This window comes from Bactrocera oleae, chromosome 4, assembly GCF_042242935.1.
Source record: "Bactrocera oleae isolate idBacOlea1 chromosome 4, idBacOlea1, whole genome shotgun sequence".
Lineage (NCBI taxonomy): Eukaryota > Metazoa > Arthropoda > Insecta > Diptera > Tephritidae > Bactrocera > Bactrocera oleae.
Window position 1 is genome coordinate 6,314,493 of NC_091538.1, and position 19,064 is coordinate 6,333,556.

The following is a 19,064-nucleotide window of genomic DNA, read 5'->3' on the forward strand; positions in this document are numbered from 1 at the left end:
GAACGAATAATAGTAATATAGTAGAAATAGTATTCTGCTAGAAAATACGATAGTAGTCGTTTCTGATATAAATATATTGGCCATCGCCTTAATAGTTTTATGTTTTGCATTTTGGACCAAGAAGCACGTTGTCGTGTGTACAATGCCTATGTGACGCATTTATAAAAATCTATAAAAGAAAACTTTTGTAAAGCATTATCCTGCATCGCCAACGAAGTGGCCAGGTCCAATATGCATTGTAAAGCGATATGCATAGTAACACGCAAACGTGGATTGAAAAGCGTTTATATTTGTAGCGGCCACAGAAAAAGCTTGTTACGTTAAGTACTTTTCGTTAGCGCTTTTTTATATTTTAAGATTTTGCGTTGCATAAAAAACATAAAAATTTACGAAAGCCTATGTTTTTAAGTGCTGCGCTTTATGGTAGATACTTTACTGCTTAAAGTGCTTAAAGTCTTTAATGGTCCCAAGCTTTGCTTTTAAGGGGAGAGTAGGGTTTTTAATTTTTTATAAATTCAAATTTATATAAATGCATAATATCTCAAGAATGTTGTGACTAAATTTCAAGTAGATTGGATTAAAATTGAATTTAGTAGTATTTTTATAGCGGTCTTACATCAGATTTCAAAACTGTAAAGCGTTTTCCCCACAACTCACATTCGCAAAGTCGCTGCCCCTCATAACTTCAAAACTACTGCACCGCTCGTTTTGAAATTTTGAACATAATTTACGAGAAAACATGAAGAGTTTTCCAATTTGTTAGTATTTTTCCAAAAAGTGAAAAGTTGTAATTTCAAAAAAAAAAAAAAAACCCAGCGTTACCTGGGCAAAACGATTATAGTTATAAGGCTTGATTTTTTGATTTCAGCTGAACCAGCACGAAGTTATACGAGGGGTAGCGCAATTCATTTTTTAATATTTCTTTATGAAAATATAACAGAAAATATTCTTCAAATGTTATACTTTAATGTACCATTGGTTTTTTTTTTTAATTTTAACTGTTTTTATAAAAATGGGCCTTGTTTTACACGATTTAACCCTACTCCCCAATTAACTGCAATATATTCTCAGCTTAAGTTATAATTCAATTACATAAGGACATTTTGTCAAAAGTGTGTTAACTCATAATGTCAAAATCAGCTGTTTTACTTTCTTTTTATAATTCGAAAATATAAAAAATGTTGTAATTAATAACTGAATTCGAATAGATTGAAAATCACATAAAATCATCAAAATGTAAACAAAAATTCACTGTTGATTAAGAAATATTTTCTTAAGATGAAGCACGAAACAAGCTCCGACGCAACAAAACCTTTTTTAATCAAATCATAGCTTAAGTTATCGCACTTTCATTTCAATAATTTTATTAACAAAATTAGGAATGAAGATTGTAATAAACAATGAAACAGCAAATAAATTTCATAATGATAAACAGAACAAAACAAGCTTTAACATGAATAAATTTAATTGAAATTTCGTAGTCACAGCAAATTGTTAATGAATAATTAGCTAATTAGCAGACATAAAAAAATCGTTATTATTTGAAAGATATTGCTTAGTTGAAACAGAGAATACTTAAATTTATATTAAACAAAAATTAGTCAATCCTTTCTCATTTTTAAGACTGTATGCACGTAATGAAACTAGCAGTTAAGTAGAAATAATAACAGTTTCTTTTTGTTAAAAAATTATAAATATTGTATATAAATTGTTTTTTTTTTTTCACATATCTCTATAATATGTGGCAATTACACATAAATATATATGTATTTATGTACGAGTATGTAAAGTACTTTTTAGTTTTGACTATAAATATTTATTCGGCTAGCGTTTTAACACATAAATTAGTTGCACCTTTTTTGTGAAGCAATATTAGTGTTCGAATATAAATGATCGAATTCCGAACTATCCGTATGTTCTACAATTTGTAGTTGTTCATTCGTATTATGCATAATATGCTCAAATGCGAGATTAGATCGTCTAGCTAACCCGTCGTTATTTAGCTGGGTTGTCACATGTAAATTTCCAATATTTGGTAATTGCTGTTGCGTCAATTCCCCATCATTTCTGTCTTTTTCGGTTACTAAATTGTTGTAATTTTGATATTTACTATTAGACATTACTTGATAACCATCTTCGGTTAGTGTTACAGCTGTCTCCTCATTCGCCGTTGTGATATGTCCACTAGACGCCTTCACCGCGAAGGCCGACGACGAATCACTCGGCGTTGTGGTCAATGGATTGGAACGTGCTCTTTCCTGCAAAGGTGCTGACGGTGATGAAGATATACCATGGCGCCGACGTATAGAATCCACTACATCAAACAAGTTCTTGGCATCCATAGCCAGCACATGCGCGGATGACAACATATTTCTAGAAGAAAAACAAAACAGTAGTAAATTGCACAAAGTAGAAAGAAAAATTAGAAATGTTAAGAATAAGCAATATATTACCGTCTGTATTCATTATCGAGCGTTGTATCACTATACTGCTGTGCTAAACGCATTGTTGCAACCAAATCCTGCATATCCTTTGACAGCACTTTGTGTGCCATTTCGACCTCTCTAAAATTTAAAAGATTTCCGTTAGAAATGAATTATTATGCATAGGTGTCGTTGTAGGCTTACCTAAGTGCTTGCGTTGGAAAAACCCTGGACAATCGGTCCACGGATGCCAGCAAGGCGCGCAATTCAATTCCAACATTTCGTACTAAATATAAATAGTTATTGGCATTTGATTTTTCCACATCCTGCGAAAGTGTCATTATCGCCTTAACCACATTTTTAGTGGCACTATACACTTCATCATTGCTGCGATCAATCGACAACGTTGGTTTATTGCCACCACTATTAACACTTTGCTTGGCAGTTGCTACATCATTATTTGGCCTTGAATCACTTGGTGTATCATTAAAATTACTACTTGACGAATTCTCTATTGAGGATGTGCTATTCTTTAAGGTGTCAAGTTTGAAGTCGGGGGTGTGGGGACGTGAAGCTCCTAAGGAATTACTAATACTTGGTGAACACTCGGGTAAACTTGATGGTCCATGATGGGAATTGAAATAGCCCATGGCATTTATATCCGAATTTGACGTTGCAAGGCTCAGACGCTTCTTCTAGAAGTGGTGAAATTAAAAGAAAAAAAAATAATGATAATTAAATTTAAAAATAATGTTGTAAATTAAAGATTTTCGCACAACAAAAACTCTAAAATTAATTCTGAAAATTTTTTATGTTCAAAAAGTAAAAAAAGTTCGAAAAAATACAACATACTTATATAAATTAATACATTCGAAAAAAAAAGCATTTTAATAATGCTTATTTGTACAATCAAATGTATATACAAATTTCAAATAAAAATGGCACATTTCAAGACTGTTTATTTTTAAAATGTAAAAACCTAAAAAACCGTGGTAACGCATACTATTGTATTCATAAAAATGTAACAATATACCAACAGCTTCAAACTAAGGGTGCGCAAAAATGTTGAAATAAATATGTATGTACATACATACATACGTGATACTTCGAAACTAGAAATATATGTGCTACTGCGAGCCTAGAGAACAGAAAACGACAACGAAGCCATTACAAATACTTGAAAATTATAAACAAAAGGAAAATTCAAACGAAAACTGTAACAAATTGCATTTAGTAGGGCAATCTCAAACCTGTGCGCCAAGTGAACACTCAGCAATATGAACGCCATCCTGGCTTATGCCAGCCGATTGTGCGTTTAGCTGCACTAAATGTAAATTATCTGTATAATTAGAAGCTTCTAATTCGGAATTTTCATTAATTGGATAAGGATATTGTTGCATGGTATGCATATTAAAGTCCTTGCTTATGCCATAGCTAGTTGTCAAAGATTTCCCGCCTGGTGCCATTGGCGTATATGTTGAGTTGGGTGAAACTTTCGGATCGAATGGTTGCGCAATGGCTTGAGATTTACAATTACCAGCTAAGTCGCGTTGTGATTGCATACGTGGAATTATGTCAGCTGTGCGATTACGATTTAGCGAGCTTGTAGCGCACGATTTAACATTACTACCACCGAAATCGTAAATTTCTTCTTGTAATGGTTCCGCTTCCATTGAGCTTTTCATTTGATTGCGATATGTACGATATGAAATATTACGTTCTAAGCTATTCGATAAATTTGTTTTTATTGTTTGATTGCCGGCATATGCGTCTAATGTTGTTGCTCTTTCTAAACTACTACTACGATGTACCCAATCGCGCATGAAATTATTGGAAATAGAAATCGATTGATTGCGCTCCAAACTACCACCTTTCGATGGCAACGGTTTAATTGCGCCAATTATGTAAGTATCTTGATTACGCTCTAAACTGCCATAAGAATGTGGATTGCATCTACGCAATAAATCGGATTTCGTAATTTTCGGATCCACTGGCATGCGTTGGAAATCATAGATATTTGCTTGTGGATTATATAAAACAAAATTATTTTGCATTTGTGGCTTTTGACAGTGAATATTAGTGGGAATTGTGCAAAAATTATTTTGAATATCCTGCCGTGAGTTTTTCAAATACACCGTAGTAGTGTTAGGTTCTACAGCATTGCCTGTATTTAGGTAGACGCAATTCGTGGAATGCTTAGTTTTATCTAGACAACTACAATGTAAGGGCAGAGACAGGGGTTGTGTTTCATTAGTATTTGTTGTGGATTTAGCCAAAGTAGTTTGTTTTGATGTGCCACCTAAACGTGTTAATGTTGAAACATTTTGCTCATCCGCTATGGGATCCAATTTGAACAATTCGGATGCTGGTAATTTGGTCATTTTCAATGGTACGTCTGTACTATTTGGGACTTTAGTAGTTTTGGTTTCGTCAATTTCTACAGCTAATGTATTAAATACCGATGCTGGTGTTGTATAAGCTGCTGGATTAATGCTGCGATTCTCGTTTTCCATCATTAATCTGGCCAAGACTTCGGGATTTTGTGCGATAATGTATGTTTGGGGGCTTAATGGATTCTTTTCGCTCACTATGGATGACTGCAGCGCGGAATCTGTAAACATGAAACAACACAACAACGATTAGTTGGAGTATAAATTTATATAAATATGCACTTGATTATTGTTTAAACGGTCAGCATTGGCAAAATACTTTGAAAAAAAAAATAAATAAATAATAATAATAATAATAAATATTGTACCTCCTTCGAAAGGTGTTCTTGTCGGTTTAACTGGTGGTACTTCGCCTTCACAGCCACTCCATGACATAGCCGCTACTCGTCTGTTCTCACGCCTCATAGTTTCCGAATCGCTAATCTTCTCATCCACTAAAATTTCACTATAAACAAAATGTGTACACAATTATTTTTCAGCATGTCTTAAAATCTGTACGCCACAAAAAAATTTGGGGCCACTGAACAGTGTTCTAATATGACTATAACTATTATTTAGTACTTAAGTACTGCAACTTACTAAAGCGTTTCTTTGATCCGCTGAAACGTGGGTCGTTTGGATGGCTCATGTGCCCAACATTGTGACATCAGCGAGTACAAGCGTGGCGGACAATCTTTTGGCAGCGGCAAGCGTTCACCGTTCTCCAATTTCGTTATAACATCACTATTTTTAATACCTTGAAACGGTTTAACACCCAACATTAGTATTTCCCATGCGCAAACGCCTAAAAGTGACAACCGAATAGTATGTTTATTTAAATTTGCATATTTCTCAAAATTTTGCCAACAATACCAAACATCCAGACATCGCTAGCGTTGGTGAATCTTCGAAAATTGATGGACTCTGGCGCCATCCACTTAATAGGCAATATACACATGCTCGAATGATAATACGACTGATCCGACACCCAACGCGACAGACCGAAATCAGCAAGCTATGATTAATAGGTAACAAAATTAATTGAATTCTCTCTTATAAAAAAAAAAAACAAAAAAGGAAAATTGTATAAAAAAAACACAAATTATTTTGATTTTATTTTCGCTTAACATAACTAAATTTATATACAAAAGCTAAATTTTACCTTAATACAAGTTGGCGAACTGACTAACACATTTCGTGCCGCAATATCTCTATGTACGAACTTCTTGGATTCCAAATAGCTCAGGGCTGTCGACAACTGGTAGCAGTACAAGAGCAGCGTACCACGCTTAAGTCTTAAAATACAAAGCAAACGTAGAAAGTTACAGTAGAAAACAAACAAACAGGCATGCGTTGTTTTCCAGGCGGTGATGTCTATTTTTACATTGAGCTCAGCGATGGTTGGGAACGTTATTGTCGTTGGCCAAATAAAAAATGGAAACAAAAGGAGCTACCTCCTCCAACAGTAATCAATTATTGGCGCGATCTTGAAGGTGCCAAAAAGGAGGAAATCCTATTGGCGGATTTATATTTCGAGAATTGGTTAAAATCACGTCTAAAAGAAGACGCCTGTTTGCCACTGATATATGCTGTTGGCAATCGTTTCATTAAATTGGAAAAGGATTTTCCAGCCGGTTTTAGATGTGCGCCATTGCCAATGAGTCTTCAAGAATATAGAGAAATGCAAGCCATAATAAAAGGTAGGCATTTGTTGCGCAGTTTGTATGGCAGCTATATGCTAGTCATCCGATCTAATATAAAAAATTTCTTCGGAGATTGTATCGTTAACAATAATCTATGACAAATTGCGAGAAAATATCTCGTCAAAGAAAAAAGTTTTTCATACAAGAACTAGAATTTTTTTCAGTTTGTTTGGCAGCTATATGCTATAGTCGTCCGATATGAACAATTTCTTCGCATCTTGTACAAACAGCCATGTCAAATTTCGTTAGCATATCTTGCCATATAAAAAAGTTTTCAATACAAGGACATGATTTTGATCATGCTATAGTGGCACGATATCGGCGATTCCCACAAATCAGCAGCTTTTTGGAGAGAAAAAGACGTGTGCAAAATTTCAGCTCAATATCTTAAAAACTATATCATTTACATAATTTTTTTTTTTGCTTTCTACGTCTTCTTCTGGGTGTTACAAACTTTGTGGCAAAGTTAATATATCTTGTTCAGGGTATAATGAGGACAAACGTTTTTTTTATATGCAAAAGCACATGGCGTTTTCAATATAGGCGTGGAAACCGCTCTTATGCTGTTCGCAATATAGTCGGGTATATACATATAATTGAATTGGACCGGGCGAAAGATTATCTTGTTAGAAGGTTGAAGCAATGACAACCTTTTTTTACGAATTGATCCATATAGCTTTGGTCAAGCGAAAAAGTTAATTACATAATAACGGTTTATTACTAATTCGCATATATATATACATACAAGCGTATATTTTTTTGACACTTAAGCTAATTTCCTTACAACTTTGCTATTTAAATTATTTAAATTTATACTTCCAGAGGAACTGAAACAGAAAAAGAAGGCGGAAAAAGAAAAGAAAGCCAAGGCAAAAGCAGCGAAAACAAAGAAAGGCAAGAAATAGACCAACTGCTTAGAAACTCAACAAATTACAATATTACTGCTAGAATTTACCACCTTTAAATATATAAAATTAAATGAAAAAATTAACAAAAAAAATTCAAAAATACAAAAAATCATAAATATGCATACAAAGCTCTATTATGCACCATTTATGATAAAAGTGTTAAAATTCAAGTATTAAAGAATAATTATGCCTCCTTATGTATCACTTTTGAAAAAAATAATTAACTGATGCAGAATAGGGCTTACCCAGAATAAGTTGAAATAAAAACAAAATTGAAACAAAAATTTTCATTCAGCGTAACTTGTTTTGGAAGCATAAGGCCAGCTGTCCTAAACGAATTTGTTGCATTAGTGTCAAAATATGTATTACAAAAAAATGTCCATGTCAACATTTATTTTGCTGTTGGTTCTGCATTGATACATTTTTTCGTTAGGTTCGAAATCATACATACTTTTTACTGTTGGCCTTTAAATATGCCCGAAGTTCGCCATGACGTGCTAATTCCATAACAATCCAAATCGGGGACTCACTGCATATACCAATTAGACGAATTATATGTGGATGATCGAATTTTTGCATAATATCTGAAAAATAAAATTTTGTTGTCTTTTAAGATTTTTACAATTGCTTTATTACAATAATTTCTAACGTACAGGCTTCCTCTAAAAACTGCTCCATTTTTTGAGGGTCATCACTTGCTTTGCACGTTTTAACTGCTACTTGAATAACCGAAGATTTCATTTCCATAGTATTCAATGCATTCGATTTGGTATTTTTCTTAGCCTTCGGAAAATATGTGCCTATATGAACATCACCAAATTGGCCCACGCCAATTTTTTCATTCAGATTTATTTGAGATCTTTCTAATTCATAATTTCGAGCTAAATTGCAATTTTAATTTAATTAAAAAATACATCAAAAGATTAAATCAGAATTGGAAAACATATAGCATATACACTAATAACAAACCAGTAGGCGTTGAATAGTCGCCCTCATCATCGATTAAACCAATTTCAGCGTAGTCTTCGGTTAGGGTAGGCTTTGGTTTTGTGCTGGTGTTAATTGTTGCACCACTACCATCAGTTTGATCTTCCTCATTATGCTTTTCCCTGTCGAAGCCGTTGTTTTGATTCCCTTTTGAAGTTGCGGCTGTTGCATTCAACCCATTATTTATATTATTTAAAGTATTCACATCATTACGTTCCCATTTGGAAACGTAACCACTGCCTTGAATTAAGCAACAATAGCCATCAATAAGATCAGCAATGCTTTCAGCCGTCTGAAACAACGCGTAAAAATTTTAAAAATTAAAAAAAAAATTTTAAAAATTAAAAAAAAAATTTTAAAAATTAAAAAAATAATTTTAAAAATTAAAAAAAAAATATTTAAAACAATAAAAAATCCGAATTTGAACAAAAATTGAAAAATTAAATATAATGAAAAGATAAATTAAAGTAATTATAAATAAAATTTAAGAACAATAAAAAAATGTTAACAAAAATTTAAAAATATTTAAAAAAAAATTATTAAAAAAAACGCAATTTTCATTCGTATGCAACTTACATTTATGCCATCACAGGTGATTACTAAGTCTTCATCATTGCTTCTTGTTGTTATTCGCAATTGAGTTTTTACCTCCCAACATTTACAAGGACTATATTTATCGTCTGTAGCGGCTGTATTAGCAAATAGCTTTTTAGATTGGTTATTTACATTATCCCTGGGTATAGCAAGTGTTACAATTTTAATAATGTCTTTGAATGTTGCGACGCTTATCAGGTCTGCTTGTGGATGTGTTTGGTAGGAAATGCCTGAAAAGCCGACACATAAATATGTATACAGTTGAAATGTTAGTTGACAGGCATACCGATTTGTGAGCCGATGTACAAGAAACCAGATATATTCCATGCTGAGCTTAATGTTACAGAAAATTTTTCATTTCCATTAATTTTACATGTTTGAAGAAGATCAAAAAACCTGCAAAAATGTACATGAATAAAATGAATGTATACCCAAACTTATAGTTATACGATTATTTTAATATAGCAGGCAATAATGTTGACACTGAATCCGAAATTTATTTCAAAGTAATGTATCGTATATGTAGAGCTTACTTGGTTATGTATTCAATGTCCGTTAAATTGTACACCTTCTTATATCCAGCTTGAATTAACTTTTTCAAGTTCTTTGGCTTTACTGAACTTATCACAGATTTTGGAAGAAAAGAATTTAAACCGATTTCCTTCTCAACATAATCAATATGGTGTTTTTTATCAGGCGCTTTGATTACCGTATTCTTAAAATAATGTCGGATACCTAAACAGCACAATTGTATCGCGGTATCGACATCGATTGTTGGATCAGATAAAACATAATCTTGTTTAGCCTAAATATAGAACAAATTCGAATTTAATGTTGGAAATTATTTAACATCGTATATCAGTCATTACCTGATCAAAATAATATAAACAGCTGGTTTTGTCTTGCTCATAAAACTCCGTCAAACTATTTGGAATGTAACGTATCCGCAGCTCAGCGCGCCAAACACTATTTACCGAACTTCTGTTGCTACTTTTGATATTTGTATTATCATAGTTGGAACATTCGAAATTTGGGCAAATCGGGTACCAAATATATTTCATAACCTGATTCATACCCGTTGATCTCGTCATCCATAATATTTCTTTTGTTACCACATTATTTAGACGTAGTGCATAGAAATGTGGATTCGGCATATGACCCGGTACCAAACTACGTACAGCACGCTCAATAACATGAAGCACAGTGTCATTTGTCTCGTTAACATTAATTGGCCGCATACCCTTGTTAGGCATGTGTAAATGCAAAACACATTCATCCATTTGTCCTAAAATTAGTAAAAACAGTAAATAATGAAATTTATGAAGGGAAAGTGTGTTTTATCAACTTACCTTCATGTTGTGGCATTGACGCTAGTTGAGTTCCAAAACCGATAGTAGCTTGTAATTTCGACATTAGATTGTATAGTAGTTAAGTTTCCCTCCTCGTTTGATGCTTTCAAGTCAATCTAATATAACATTTGTCCATTCTGAAATATATTAAAATGCAATTTGATAAATATGCATCTCTTCACAAACTCTAAACATATTTATAGTGTACAAGTCAGGGTAAGTTTTGTCAGGAATGGAATATTTGTAAACATACCGGCTTTACCTTTATCAGTATATTTGGCAAAGTGGAATAGAGATTTTTGTAGCCAAATTCATAACATTTAATAATCACTTTCTTTTATTGTAAGTATATATCGTTTTACTTTCTAATAAATTTATATTAACGAATCACAATGAAGCATTTGCTTTGAGTTGAATTCTTGACAGCATAGTTATAAAGGTACATCTACTACATTCATAGCTTTGATATCCAATAACACCCACCAGTAACAAGATATTGAAATGAATGTGAACACTTTTAATTTATGCCAATGGATTTGGCATTTGTGCATACTTCACACAAAATTTCAACATAGCAAAGCATAACCCTAATTCCATAAACTAGATACAAAAACAAAATTAAAGGTGCTTGCACCCATTCCACATATGTACATGTCGAATTGTGTGTGAGGAAAGACAACGATAGAACTTGCAATTCACGCCTACATATATTTAACACTGTATTTATATTTTTAATATGCGCTTTAGTATCCATTAATATGTACTGACGAATATTCATAACTTTTTAATCATAATTATTTATAAAAACACTTGCACATTATGTTTTTTCTACGATAATATAAGGTGTTGTCAATCTTACATATATATGTACGTCGGATGTCCTCTACGATTTCACCAGCTTATATAGAGTTTTCAGAGTAAATGCCGCATTATTTCAATTGTTTATCATTTATTGTCACTCAAATACTGTCCGGTGCAATATTTAAGAATAATAAAACTTTTTATAAGCAAATTTATAACTTTTATGCTTAACTCAATACATTTGTTACCAAACAGATTGATTAAATCTAATGCTGCCATATAGCAACATTTTTCTGTATTTTTAACATATACTGCAAAATTTCAAAACAGCACAGGGTAATAGTTGTGTACACATATATTTGTAGAAATTTCACTTGGTAGCATAAAATTTATAAACTGCTTTAACGACCGAAGGAAATGACGTCCATTGAACTGTAATTCTACTTCTGACAGATACTTCATCTCCATCTTTCTTTTTTCTTCTACTACCATGGCGGTAGGTGTTTGGAAATTTTTCTACTACATATTATCCGTGTCCATCAATATATTAAATATATTTTCAACATGTAAAAATTGTGATTTACCCACCTTTCTTGTGCTTTATATCATACCCAATCGTATTTTTGCAATGTACCTATGAATCACAAATTTCATTGATATTTCTTTTACATGTACAATTCTGGATTGAAGGATGTTAAGAAAATCAAACGCGACCCCGCTAAAAACCCTATGCGGGATCTCCACATCAGGAAACTCTGCTTAAACATCTGCGTTGGTGAATCTGGTGACAGACTTACTCGTGCTGCCAAGGTAATGCTCTTAACTTACTTTTCTAACTAGAGTAAATTTAACTAATCAATGAACATTTTTTTTACTAGGTGTTGGAACAATTGACAGGACAACAACCAGTCTTCTCCAAAGCCAGATATACTGTGCGTTCTTTTGGCATTCGTCGTAATGAAAAGATCGCCGTACATTGCACAGTTCGCGGTGCTAAAGCTGAAGAAATTTTGGAACGCGGCTTGAAAGTGCGTGAATACGAGTTGAGACGCGATAACTTCTCTGCCACCGGTAACTTCGGATTTGGTATCCAAGAACATATTGATTTGGGTATCAAATACGATCCCTCTATTGGTATTTATGGTTTGGACTTCTACGTCGTATTGGGCCGCCCAGGTGTGTAAAATATCAGTCTTGAGTACGCGAGTGTGTATTTGTGTTGCACTTAATTAGGTGTCTGTTGGTCTTTTCGCCACTGGCACTCAGTAATGTGCATAAATTAATGTTAGTGATCTTTGCTTAATGTGGCTGATAAATATTAGTTTAGTTGCACGGTATAGTTCGTACATTAAATCACATACGAAATGGGCTAATTTTCTAGAGTCTTATAACTTTGTTTATATGCAAATTGTGTCGCAGTTTTTGTAATTTGCGAAAAGATAAATGCATATGTACCTATTAGTTATAGGATATATATATGTATATATATTTAGAAGTCTGCAAATTTCGGATAGGAGTTTTAATACAGAATAATGAATTGTTTTCTTTTTATATTTCAGGTTACAATGTTGCACACAGGAAACGCAAGTCCGGCACAGTTGGTTTCCCACACCGTCTCACAAAAGAGGATGCCATGAAATGGTTCCAACAGAAATATGACGGTATCATTCTTAACAGTAAAAAGTAAATAATGTCCATGTTGTCATTAGTTGGGGAAATATAATTTTTTAAAACAAATTTGCGTAATTTTTATTCTGTAAAAGCCAACCAACAACAAGATAAGTATGTATTGCACAATTTCATCGTTAAAGTGACCAGTTCAATGTTTTATCAAAAATATAACTCAAAATGCCAAAACCGATAGTGTTGCAAATAAGTCTGGCTAAACAATAGCAGTAAAATTAATAACAAATTAGTTTTAGTCGACAAAATACATGTATAATTTTGTGGCAAGATTATGCGAAACATTACATGTTTATACATGTATCTACGTATATTTATTTAAGTATACGGTTTATTTTAATAATAAATAATATAAAACAGCAAATAATAATTTCGTAGACGTTAGAATGGTTATAAATTATTGAGTATTTTATGTAGGTTAAGATCACTGGAAAAGATGATAGGGTAGGTAGGTACATTGTTCAAACAAAATTTTTAAAACGGCGGCAATGCCCATAGTGTTGATGTCTTATCAGCTGATGTCGAAAGGAAGGAAAAATCAGTCGGATGCCAACGTGCTGATATAGCTTTGTCGCTGTGTTGCGCGACTAACACAGATGGTAGGGGTAGAGTTAAATCGCCTTGCAAATCAGTAAGGACAATGTTGTTATCATATCCACATGTGAGCAAATAGTAGGCCGAAGGGGAAAAACGTATAGACCTATAACAAATAGTAAGTAAATGATTAATAAACCCTGCGGAGTGATACGCTCTCATGACCCACCTTATGTCTGCAGTATGTGGCTGGAAACATTGTATGGGTCTGTTTCCGCGTATGTCAAAAAGCACACATGCGCTATCCTCATGTCCAGAGACTAATAAACGACCAGAAGGATCAACACATACTGAAGCGACAGGTGAACCAAATGTTGACCCCTGCAGTGTCATTGGAGCGACTGTGTTCACACATTCGTTAGATCGCAAGTCCCAAAACCGAACTGTTTTATCCTAAAAAAATTGAAACATCTCATTTAGTAAACATTTTTATATGTTAAATCATTTCCAACATTTTTCTAAGCAAAATGCTACTTTTGTTTTGGACACCACTGTATGTGCAAAAGCTAATAGTATTTTCGAATAAAACATATCTACTTATATAACAGTTGTGTGTGAAACAAATACCTGGGATCCCGATACAAACATAACACCACCCCAATTGTATAATGATAAAATATGTCCACTGTGACCACCGAGTGTCTGGTAGGGTGTCGCGGTTGTACAATCGGTAACATAAATTTTACAATTGCCAGCTCCACCACTTATAAGCAGTCGCGATTTATTTATGGTATCTTCCACGAAACATAAGTCCCGAACGGTGCCATCATGCATAGTTAAGTCGATTTCACGCCCTTCTAGTTGTGTTTCATCGTTATTGAAATGCATGAGTTTAACGGTCTTATCATTTGAACCTGTCGCTATTAATATGCCATCCGCGGACCATGCTGTACAATAAATTGAGCCTTTATGATGTTTTGTGCGTTTAAATAAAACAGTAGGTTGTTGAACTTCATGAAACTTTCTGTAACGAGAAGTTTAAATTTATATATCTATATCTGTACTAATTACTCACTTTAATTCAGTCAATTGCGGATATTTGCAAATTCGAAATGTTTTCGAATTTGAACCGACAACATATAACTTTCCATTCGGATGAAACTCGGCGCAGCGAACAGCCTGGACATCTGTTAATGTGGTGACAGGTAAAAATCTTGGTCGTTTTGGTTCGATCTGCATTTAATAAATATGTAGATGCATATTCATGTGATCAGTTTCAAATTAGTTTAAAAACTTCATTGTTAATACCAATTACTACAACTGAATTAACTTTCTCAAAATAGCAGTAAATTCTGTACATAAACATTATTCACTTTGTTTTTGTAAGCACATATACAATAAAGAACACAAGAGTGTATTCATATATGTATATTATTTTCATGCACACTAACGCATATTAATAGACCTAGAGTGTATATTAGATGCAATGCTAGAAATTTACAGCAAAGCTATCTACTTTAGAATGCAGTTAGCAATTGCAGATTTTTTTCTAAAATCCAAATGAATACTCACTTCGTTAACTGTTTTCGTTTTTCCCGAAATCATTTGCAAGAATTAAATATAATTCACTAAAAAAACCTATTTATTGCTGACACAATTTGATTTCACTCCTAAACTTCGATTATGACGTACTAAACTAAAAGTGTATTACCCAAGTCAAATCTAGATTGGAGAAACTTTGTGGCAGTTGAACCATGCTCTGCTGTTGTTGTATGAGAAAGTATCTTTCACCTGACTGTAAATTGTAACTTAGCACACTCTGTAAATAAGCCGCTAGTTAGTAACTAAAGGTCAATTTATGTTTGGTTAAGCGCTGCTCGTTATGTGGTTTTATTATTTATGAAATGAATTGTTTTTATTTGTAAATAATGAGATATTCGAAATCGTAATAGAAAACATATTTTTTCAGTTGCTGCAATTAGATATAATACATTGCTAAAATATATAAACAAATAAAAAACAACATAAATAGGAATTTGTTGATAAACACGTATATTCTAACAAAGTAATTTATTTTATTTATCGAAAAGCGTATTCAAACGCTTACTCTCTTAGGCACCTAATCAGAAATCATTATACTAAGGTTCTTTCATTTCATAAAATAATTGATAACTTTAAACATTTAATAAGCTTAATTGAGAAAAATTAATTTAACGATACAGTAAAACATTATTGGTTTATTTAAAGGTTAAATGTTTCTAAAAGTAAGCATGAACACTGTGGCACACTCTGTGTTGTTTTTCATTTCTTATTGTATAATCAGTATTTCCTATTTCTGTAATACAAGATGTATAGGTTAAAAATACCTCGCACACAATATAATTATGGTTTTCAAATCTGCAGAAATTATTTATCCCATGAATACAAAAATACGTTAAATGACTTTAATGTGCATGCTTTAGAAACAAACAATGTTCGGACGAAAGGCTATTCGGCGCAAGGTGTCATATTGGCTGACATAGTGAATGGTATTGCACATGATAACAGGGACAACGAATTCAGTGAATCTTTGTTAAAATTGCGTACAGCACCAGGTAAAGCTGCACAGTTCGACGCAACAAATTATGCTATATTCAGGAATTTCCTTGATCATGAGAATGTGGATGAATTATTACCTATCATTAAGAATCGTCTGCAAAGTGGTATATTCATTGACAACTTCATAGGTTGCTACATTTTAAATCAGCTTTTGAAAGAGAATAATTTTATTGGTGCTACTGAGGTCAGTTTGGAAATATTTAAACAGGATTCCTTAGACAATAAACTAGTAGCGGGCTTAATTTTGAAATCTATTTTTGAATACTTGAAACTAAATATTGAGCAAATCATTCCACCAGTTGTTAAAGAAAAGAAATTGGGGAAAAAATCTGATGAGGTAAGTAAAAAATAATAAATACCATCTATGTAGTGACATTAATATACAATTATTAAATGATTTTAGAAAAAAGTACGTGTAAAGTTCATTCGAAACGAAGGTACGAATCAGCTGGCAGGAGAAATCGGGAAAGCGATTTGTAGAATATCAGAATTATACCCAAACGAACTTACAGAAAACATAAAATTATTAGGCGTTTTATTGGACAACAGACATAAATTAGCAACTTCACTTATAAATAATAAGGAAATTAACTTCTGCAAACAAACGTTAGAACTCGTCCAAACATTGCTAAAGAATAAGGAAGGTGTTGATGACAACTTAACAAATGGCTTAAATCGACGTTTGGAAGAAGCTGTTGATACTAAAAATTTAGATACTTTGTTGTCAGTATTTTTAGAAGAAGCTGGTAAAAAAGATGAAGTCAAGCTTATTGAACAGCAAAAAGCGAAATATGAGATATGGAAAGAACAAGATACTCTAGAAAAGAGCAAGAAAATTAATATTATACCGCCTAGTCAACGAAAAGAGAATATTGAACAGATACTAGCTGATGTAAATCAAAAGAGACAAAAGCTTTGGTATTTTGAAAATGAAGAATTAATCGATCTAGAGATATTTAATAAGAAGAACAAAAGTTATCCAAAGAGATGGTTTGGAAAGAAAAAGAAGCCTAAAGTAGTTGATGACAATTATGTTCCACCAGAAATAACTAGAAAAAACTAATGAACATAATTAATGTTTTGTAATTCACTGTGTGAACTGTAAATTATATACGTATTAAAAAATTTAAAAAAAAAATCTGAAAATATTTTTGAATTTTAATTAAACTTTCTATATATGTATAAACAATTACTAAAACATGGTTCTACAATGCCTACCTTATATATAATAAAAAATTTAGAGGGGAACAATAATTCTGAATCATCGATGGATTCATGTATAAATTTGTGTTCTACTGGGTTCTTTTTTTATTTACTAATTTGGTAGCACTTAAAAGCAGTAGCACCGATAAGTGGATGTGTACTTATATAAAAACCATACTAATAATTTTAACTAACTTCAAATTATATTGTTTCATTATTCAATTATTAATCATTGTTTGCGTTCAACTTGCTGTTTAACTTGGGTTGGCAACTAAGTAATTGCGGATTTTTTTAAGAAATCGAAGACAATTTTTTCATGGAACTAACTAAATAACATTATTTTGTAATGTATTGCCCATTTTGATCAATGACCTTTTGCCATCTTTCAGGCAGCATCATAATCCCACGTCCATAAAACTTTTGGTTTTCATTAGCAAAAAACTGAATCAGGTACGATTTGACATCATCATCATTATTGAAATTTTTACCATTCAAGGAGTTTTGTAAAGATCGAAACAAATGTAATCCGATGATGCAAGGTCAGGACTATATGGTGGATGTGACAAAACATCCCAACCAAGCTCTAATAATTTTTGTCGAGTGACCAAAGATGTGTGGGCCTTGCATTGTCATGATGGAATACAACACCTTTTCGATTTATCAATTCGGGCCGCTTTTCTTCAACTGCATTGTATAATTTCGTTAGTTGTTCAATGTAGACAATGGAATTGATCGTTCGGTTGGGTGCTAAGAGTTCAAAGTAAACAATTCCTTTATAATCCCACCAAACTGATAAAAAAAAACCTTCTTTTGATGTTGTTTGAGCTGTTGGCCTGCTCCACGATCTTTTCCGCTCGATTTTGTTGTAAACAACCTATTTTTCATCGCCAGTTATCATTCGTTTTAATGGATAATTTTCATTACGTTTCTTTAACAAATCGCAGCTGTTAATCCGTTGCGTTTCTTATAGTTCGTGAGGAACCCATGTATCGAGGTTTTGAACATAGCCAAGTTGTTTTAAGTGATTTTAAATGCATGTATGTGATACCTGAAGCTTCTCTGCAATCTCACGTGTTGTACTGTGACGATCCGAATCGATTATTGCTTTGATTAGGTCGTCATCAACTTCAACTGGACGACCAGAGCGTTTTTCATCTTGAAGTGAAAAATCACCAGATCGAAATTTGGCAAACCAATTTTGACACTGCCGTTCTTTTATGGCTTCGTCGCCATAAACAGCACATAACTTTTTGTGAGCTTGCGATGCGTTTTTCCTTTTGCGAAAATAAAAAAGCAAAATATGACGAAGATGTTCCTTTCGACCTTCCATTTTTCAACGAACGTCAAACGGAAACTATGCAACCGATCAAAAAACGTTTTTTTACTGATTGACAGCTGAATTGCCAACTATCAAATAATAAAATGTGTTTTACATTTGGACTACGCCAGCAAACCTAAAAATTCAACTGAAGCCATCTATGAGTGAAATACGCAATTACTTAGTTGCCAAGCAATATTATGTTATTAAAATATCACTTTAATGTTGCCAACAACAAACTTGTGGTGTTACTAAAACCAAAAAAAACATAATCTGTAGTAGTTATGTATATAATTGTTTGATTAGTTAGTCACACAATTCAAATTATGTACAAAATTAAAAAAACCAAATTAGAGGAAATTCACACCAAGTAAAATTTCCTTAAGATTTATAGTTTTTGTATATATTTAAAATATGATAAAGTTTAGTTGAAAGATTGCAACTAATTATTTGGTAAAAAATTATTTAATTTGATAGGTTTTGCGGAAAATGAAAACTAATCGGAATATAAAGTATTACATGTAAGCAATCTAG

At 32.7% G+C, this 19,064-nt stretch overlaps 5 protein-coding genes across 7 annotated transcripts; 3 read left to right on the plus strand and 2 right to left on the minus strand.

The window, feature by feature from the left end:
- Positions 1 to 1,347: 1,347 nt before the first annotated feature.
- Positions 1,348 to 11,468, minus strand: Fak (protein tyrosine kinase 2 Fak). Of its 3 annotated transcripts, none has more exons than XM_014246683.3 (17): positions 11,253 to 11,468; positions 10,394 to 10,530; positions 9,914 to 10,329; positions 9,578 to 9,849; positions 9,331 to 9,440; positions 9,027 to 9,274; positions 8,433 to 8,742; positions 8,117 to 8,344; positions 7,915 to 8,047; positions 6,015 to 6,147; positions 5,726 to 5,867; positions 5,453 to 5,657; positions 5,182 to 5,318; positions 3,674 to 5,034; positions 2,628 to 3,118; positions 2,454 to 2,564; positions 1,348 to 2,373 (listed from the first exon to the last, which is right to left on the minus strand). In XM_014246683.3, exons 2-17 carry the CDS (start codon positions 10,455 to 10,457, stop codon positions 1,845 to 1,847), a joined length of 4,890 nt encoding a protein of 1,629 aa, XP_014102158.2. In that variant the 5' UTR covers positions 10,458 to 10,530; positions 11,253 to 11,468; the 3' UTR covers positions 1,348 to 1,844. The 3 variants fall into 3 exon arrangements, with proteins under 3 accessions (XP_014102158.2, XP_014102161.2, XP_069964230.1); XM_014246686.3 differs by having other exon boundaries at positions 4,883 to 5,034; positions 11,253 to 11,464; XM_070108129.1 differs by lacking the exon at positions 11,253 to 11,468 and adding an exon at positions 10,647 to 10,665.
- On the plus strand, positions 6,144 to 7,747 carry LOC106626832 (uncharacterized). Its single transcript, XM_014246687.3, has 2 exons — positions 6,144 to 6,552; positions 7,378 to 7,747. The coding sequence occupies exons 1-2, from the start codon at positions 6,201 to 6,203 to the stop codon at positions 7,458 to 7,460; spliced, it is 435 nt and encodes a 144-aa protein (XP_014102162.1). The 5' UTR covers positions 6,144 to 6,200; the 3' UTR covers positions 7,461 to 7,747.
- A 110-nt stretch (positions 11,469 to 11,578) lies between the features above and the next one.
- RpL11 (ribosomal protein L11) lies at positions 11,579 to 12,931 on the plus strand. The gene is made up of 4 exons (XM_014246799.3): positions 11,579 to 11,690; positions 11,885 to 12,004; positions 12,073 to 12,370; positions 12,754 to 12,931. Exons 1-4 carry the CDS (start codon positions 11,685 to 11,687, stop codon positions 12,879 to 12,881), a joined length of 552 nt encoding a protein of 183 aa, XP_014102274.1. The 5' UTR covers positions 11,579 to 11,684; the 3' UTR covers positions 12,882 to 12,931.
- Positions 12,932 to 13,110: 179 nt separating this feature from the next.
- Positions 13,111 to 15,187, minus strand: LOC106626900 (WD repeat-containing protein 47). Its single transcript, XM_014246798.3, has 5 exons — positions 14,984 to 15,187; positions 14,487 to 14,644; positions 14,039 to 14,435; positions 13,641 to 13,864; positions 13,111 to 13,577 (listed from the first exon to the last, which is right to left on the minus strand). The coding sequence occupies exons 1-5, from the start codon at positions 15,014 to 15,016 to the stop codon at positions 13,352 to 13,354; spliced, it is 1,038 nt and encodes a 345-aa protein (XP_014102273.1). The 5' UTR covers positions 15,017 to 15,187; the 3' UTR covers positions 13,111 to 13,351.
- Positions 15,188 to 15,728: 541 nt separating this feature from the next.
- Positions 15,729 to 17,155, plus strand: LOC106626775 (uncharacterized). The gene is made up of 2 exons (XM_014246605.3): positions 15,729 to 16,346; positions 16,413 to 17,155. Exons 1-2 carry the CDS (start codon positions 15,759 to 15,761, stop codon positions 17,070 to 17,072), a joined length of 1,248 nt encoding a protein of 415 aa, XP_014102080.2. The 5' UTR covers positions 15,729 to 15,758; the 3' UTR covers positions 17,073 to 17,155.
- The last annotated feature ends 1,909 nt before the right edge of the window (positions 17,156 to 19,064 follow it).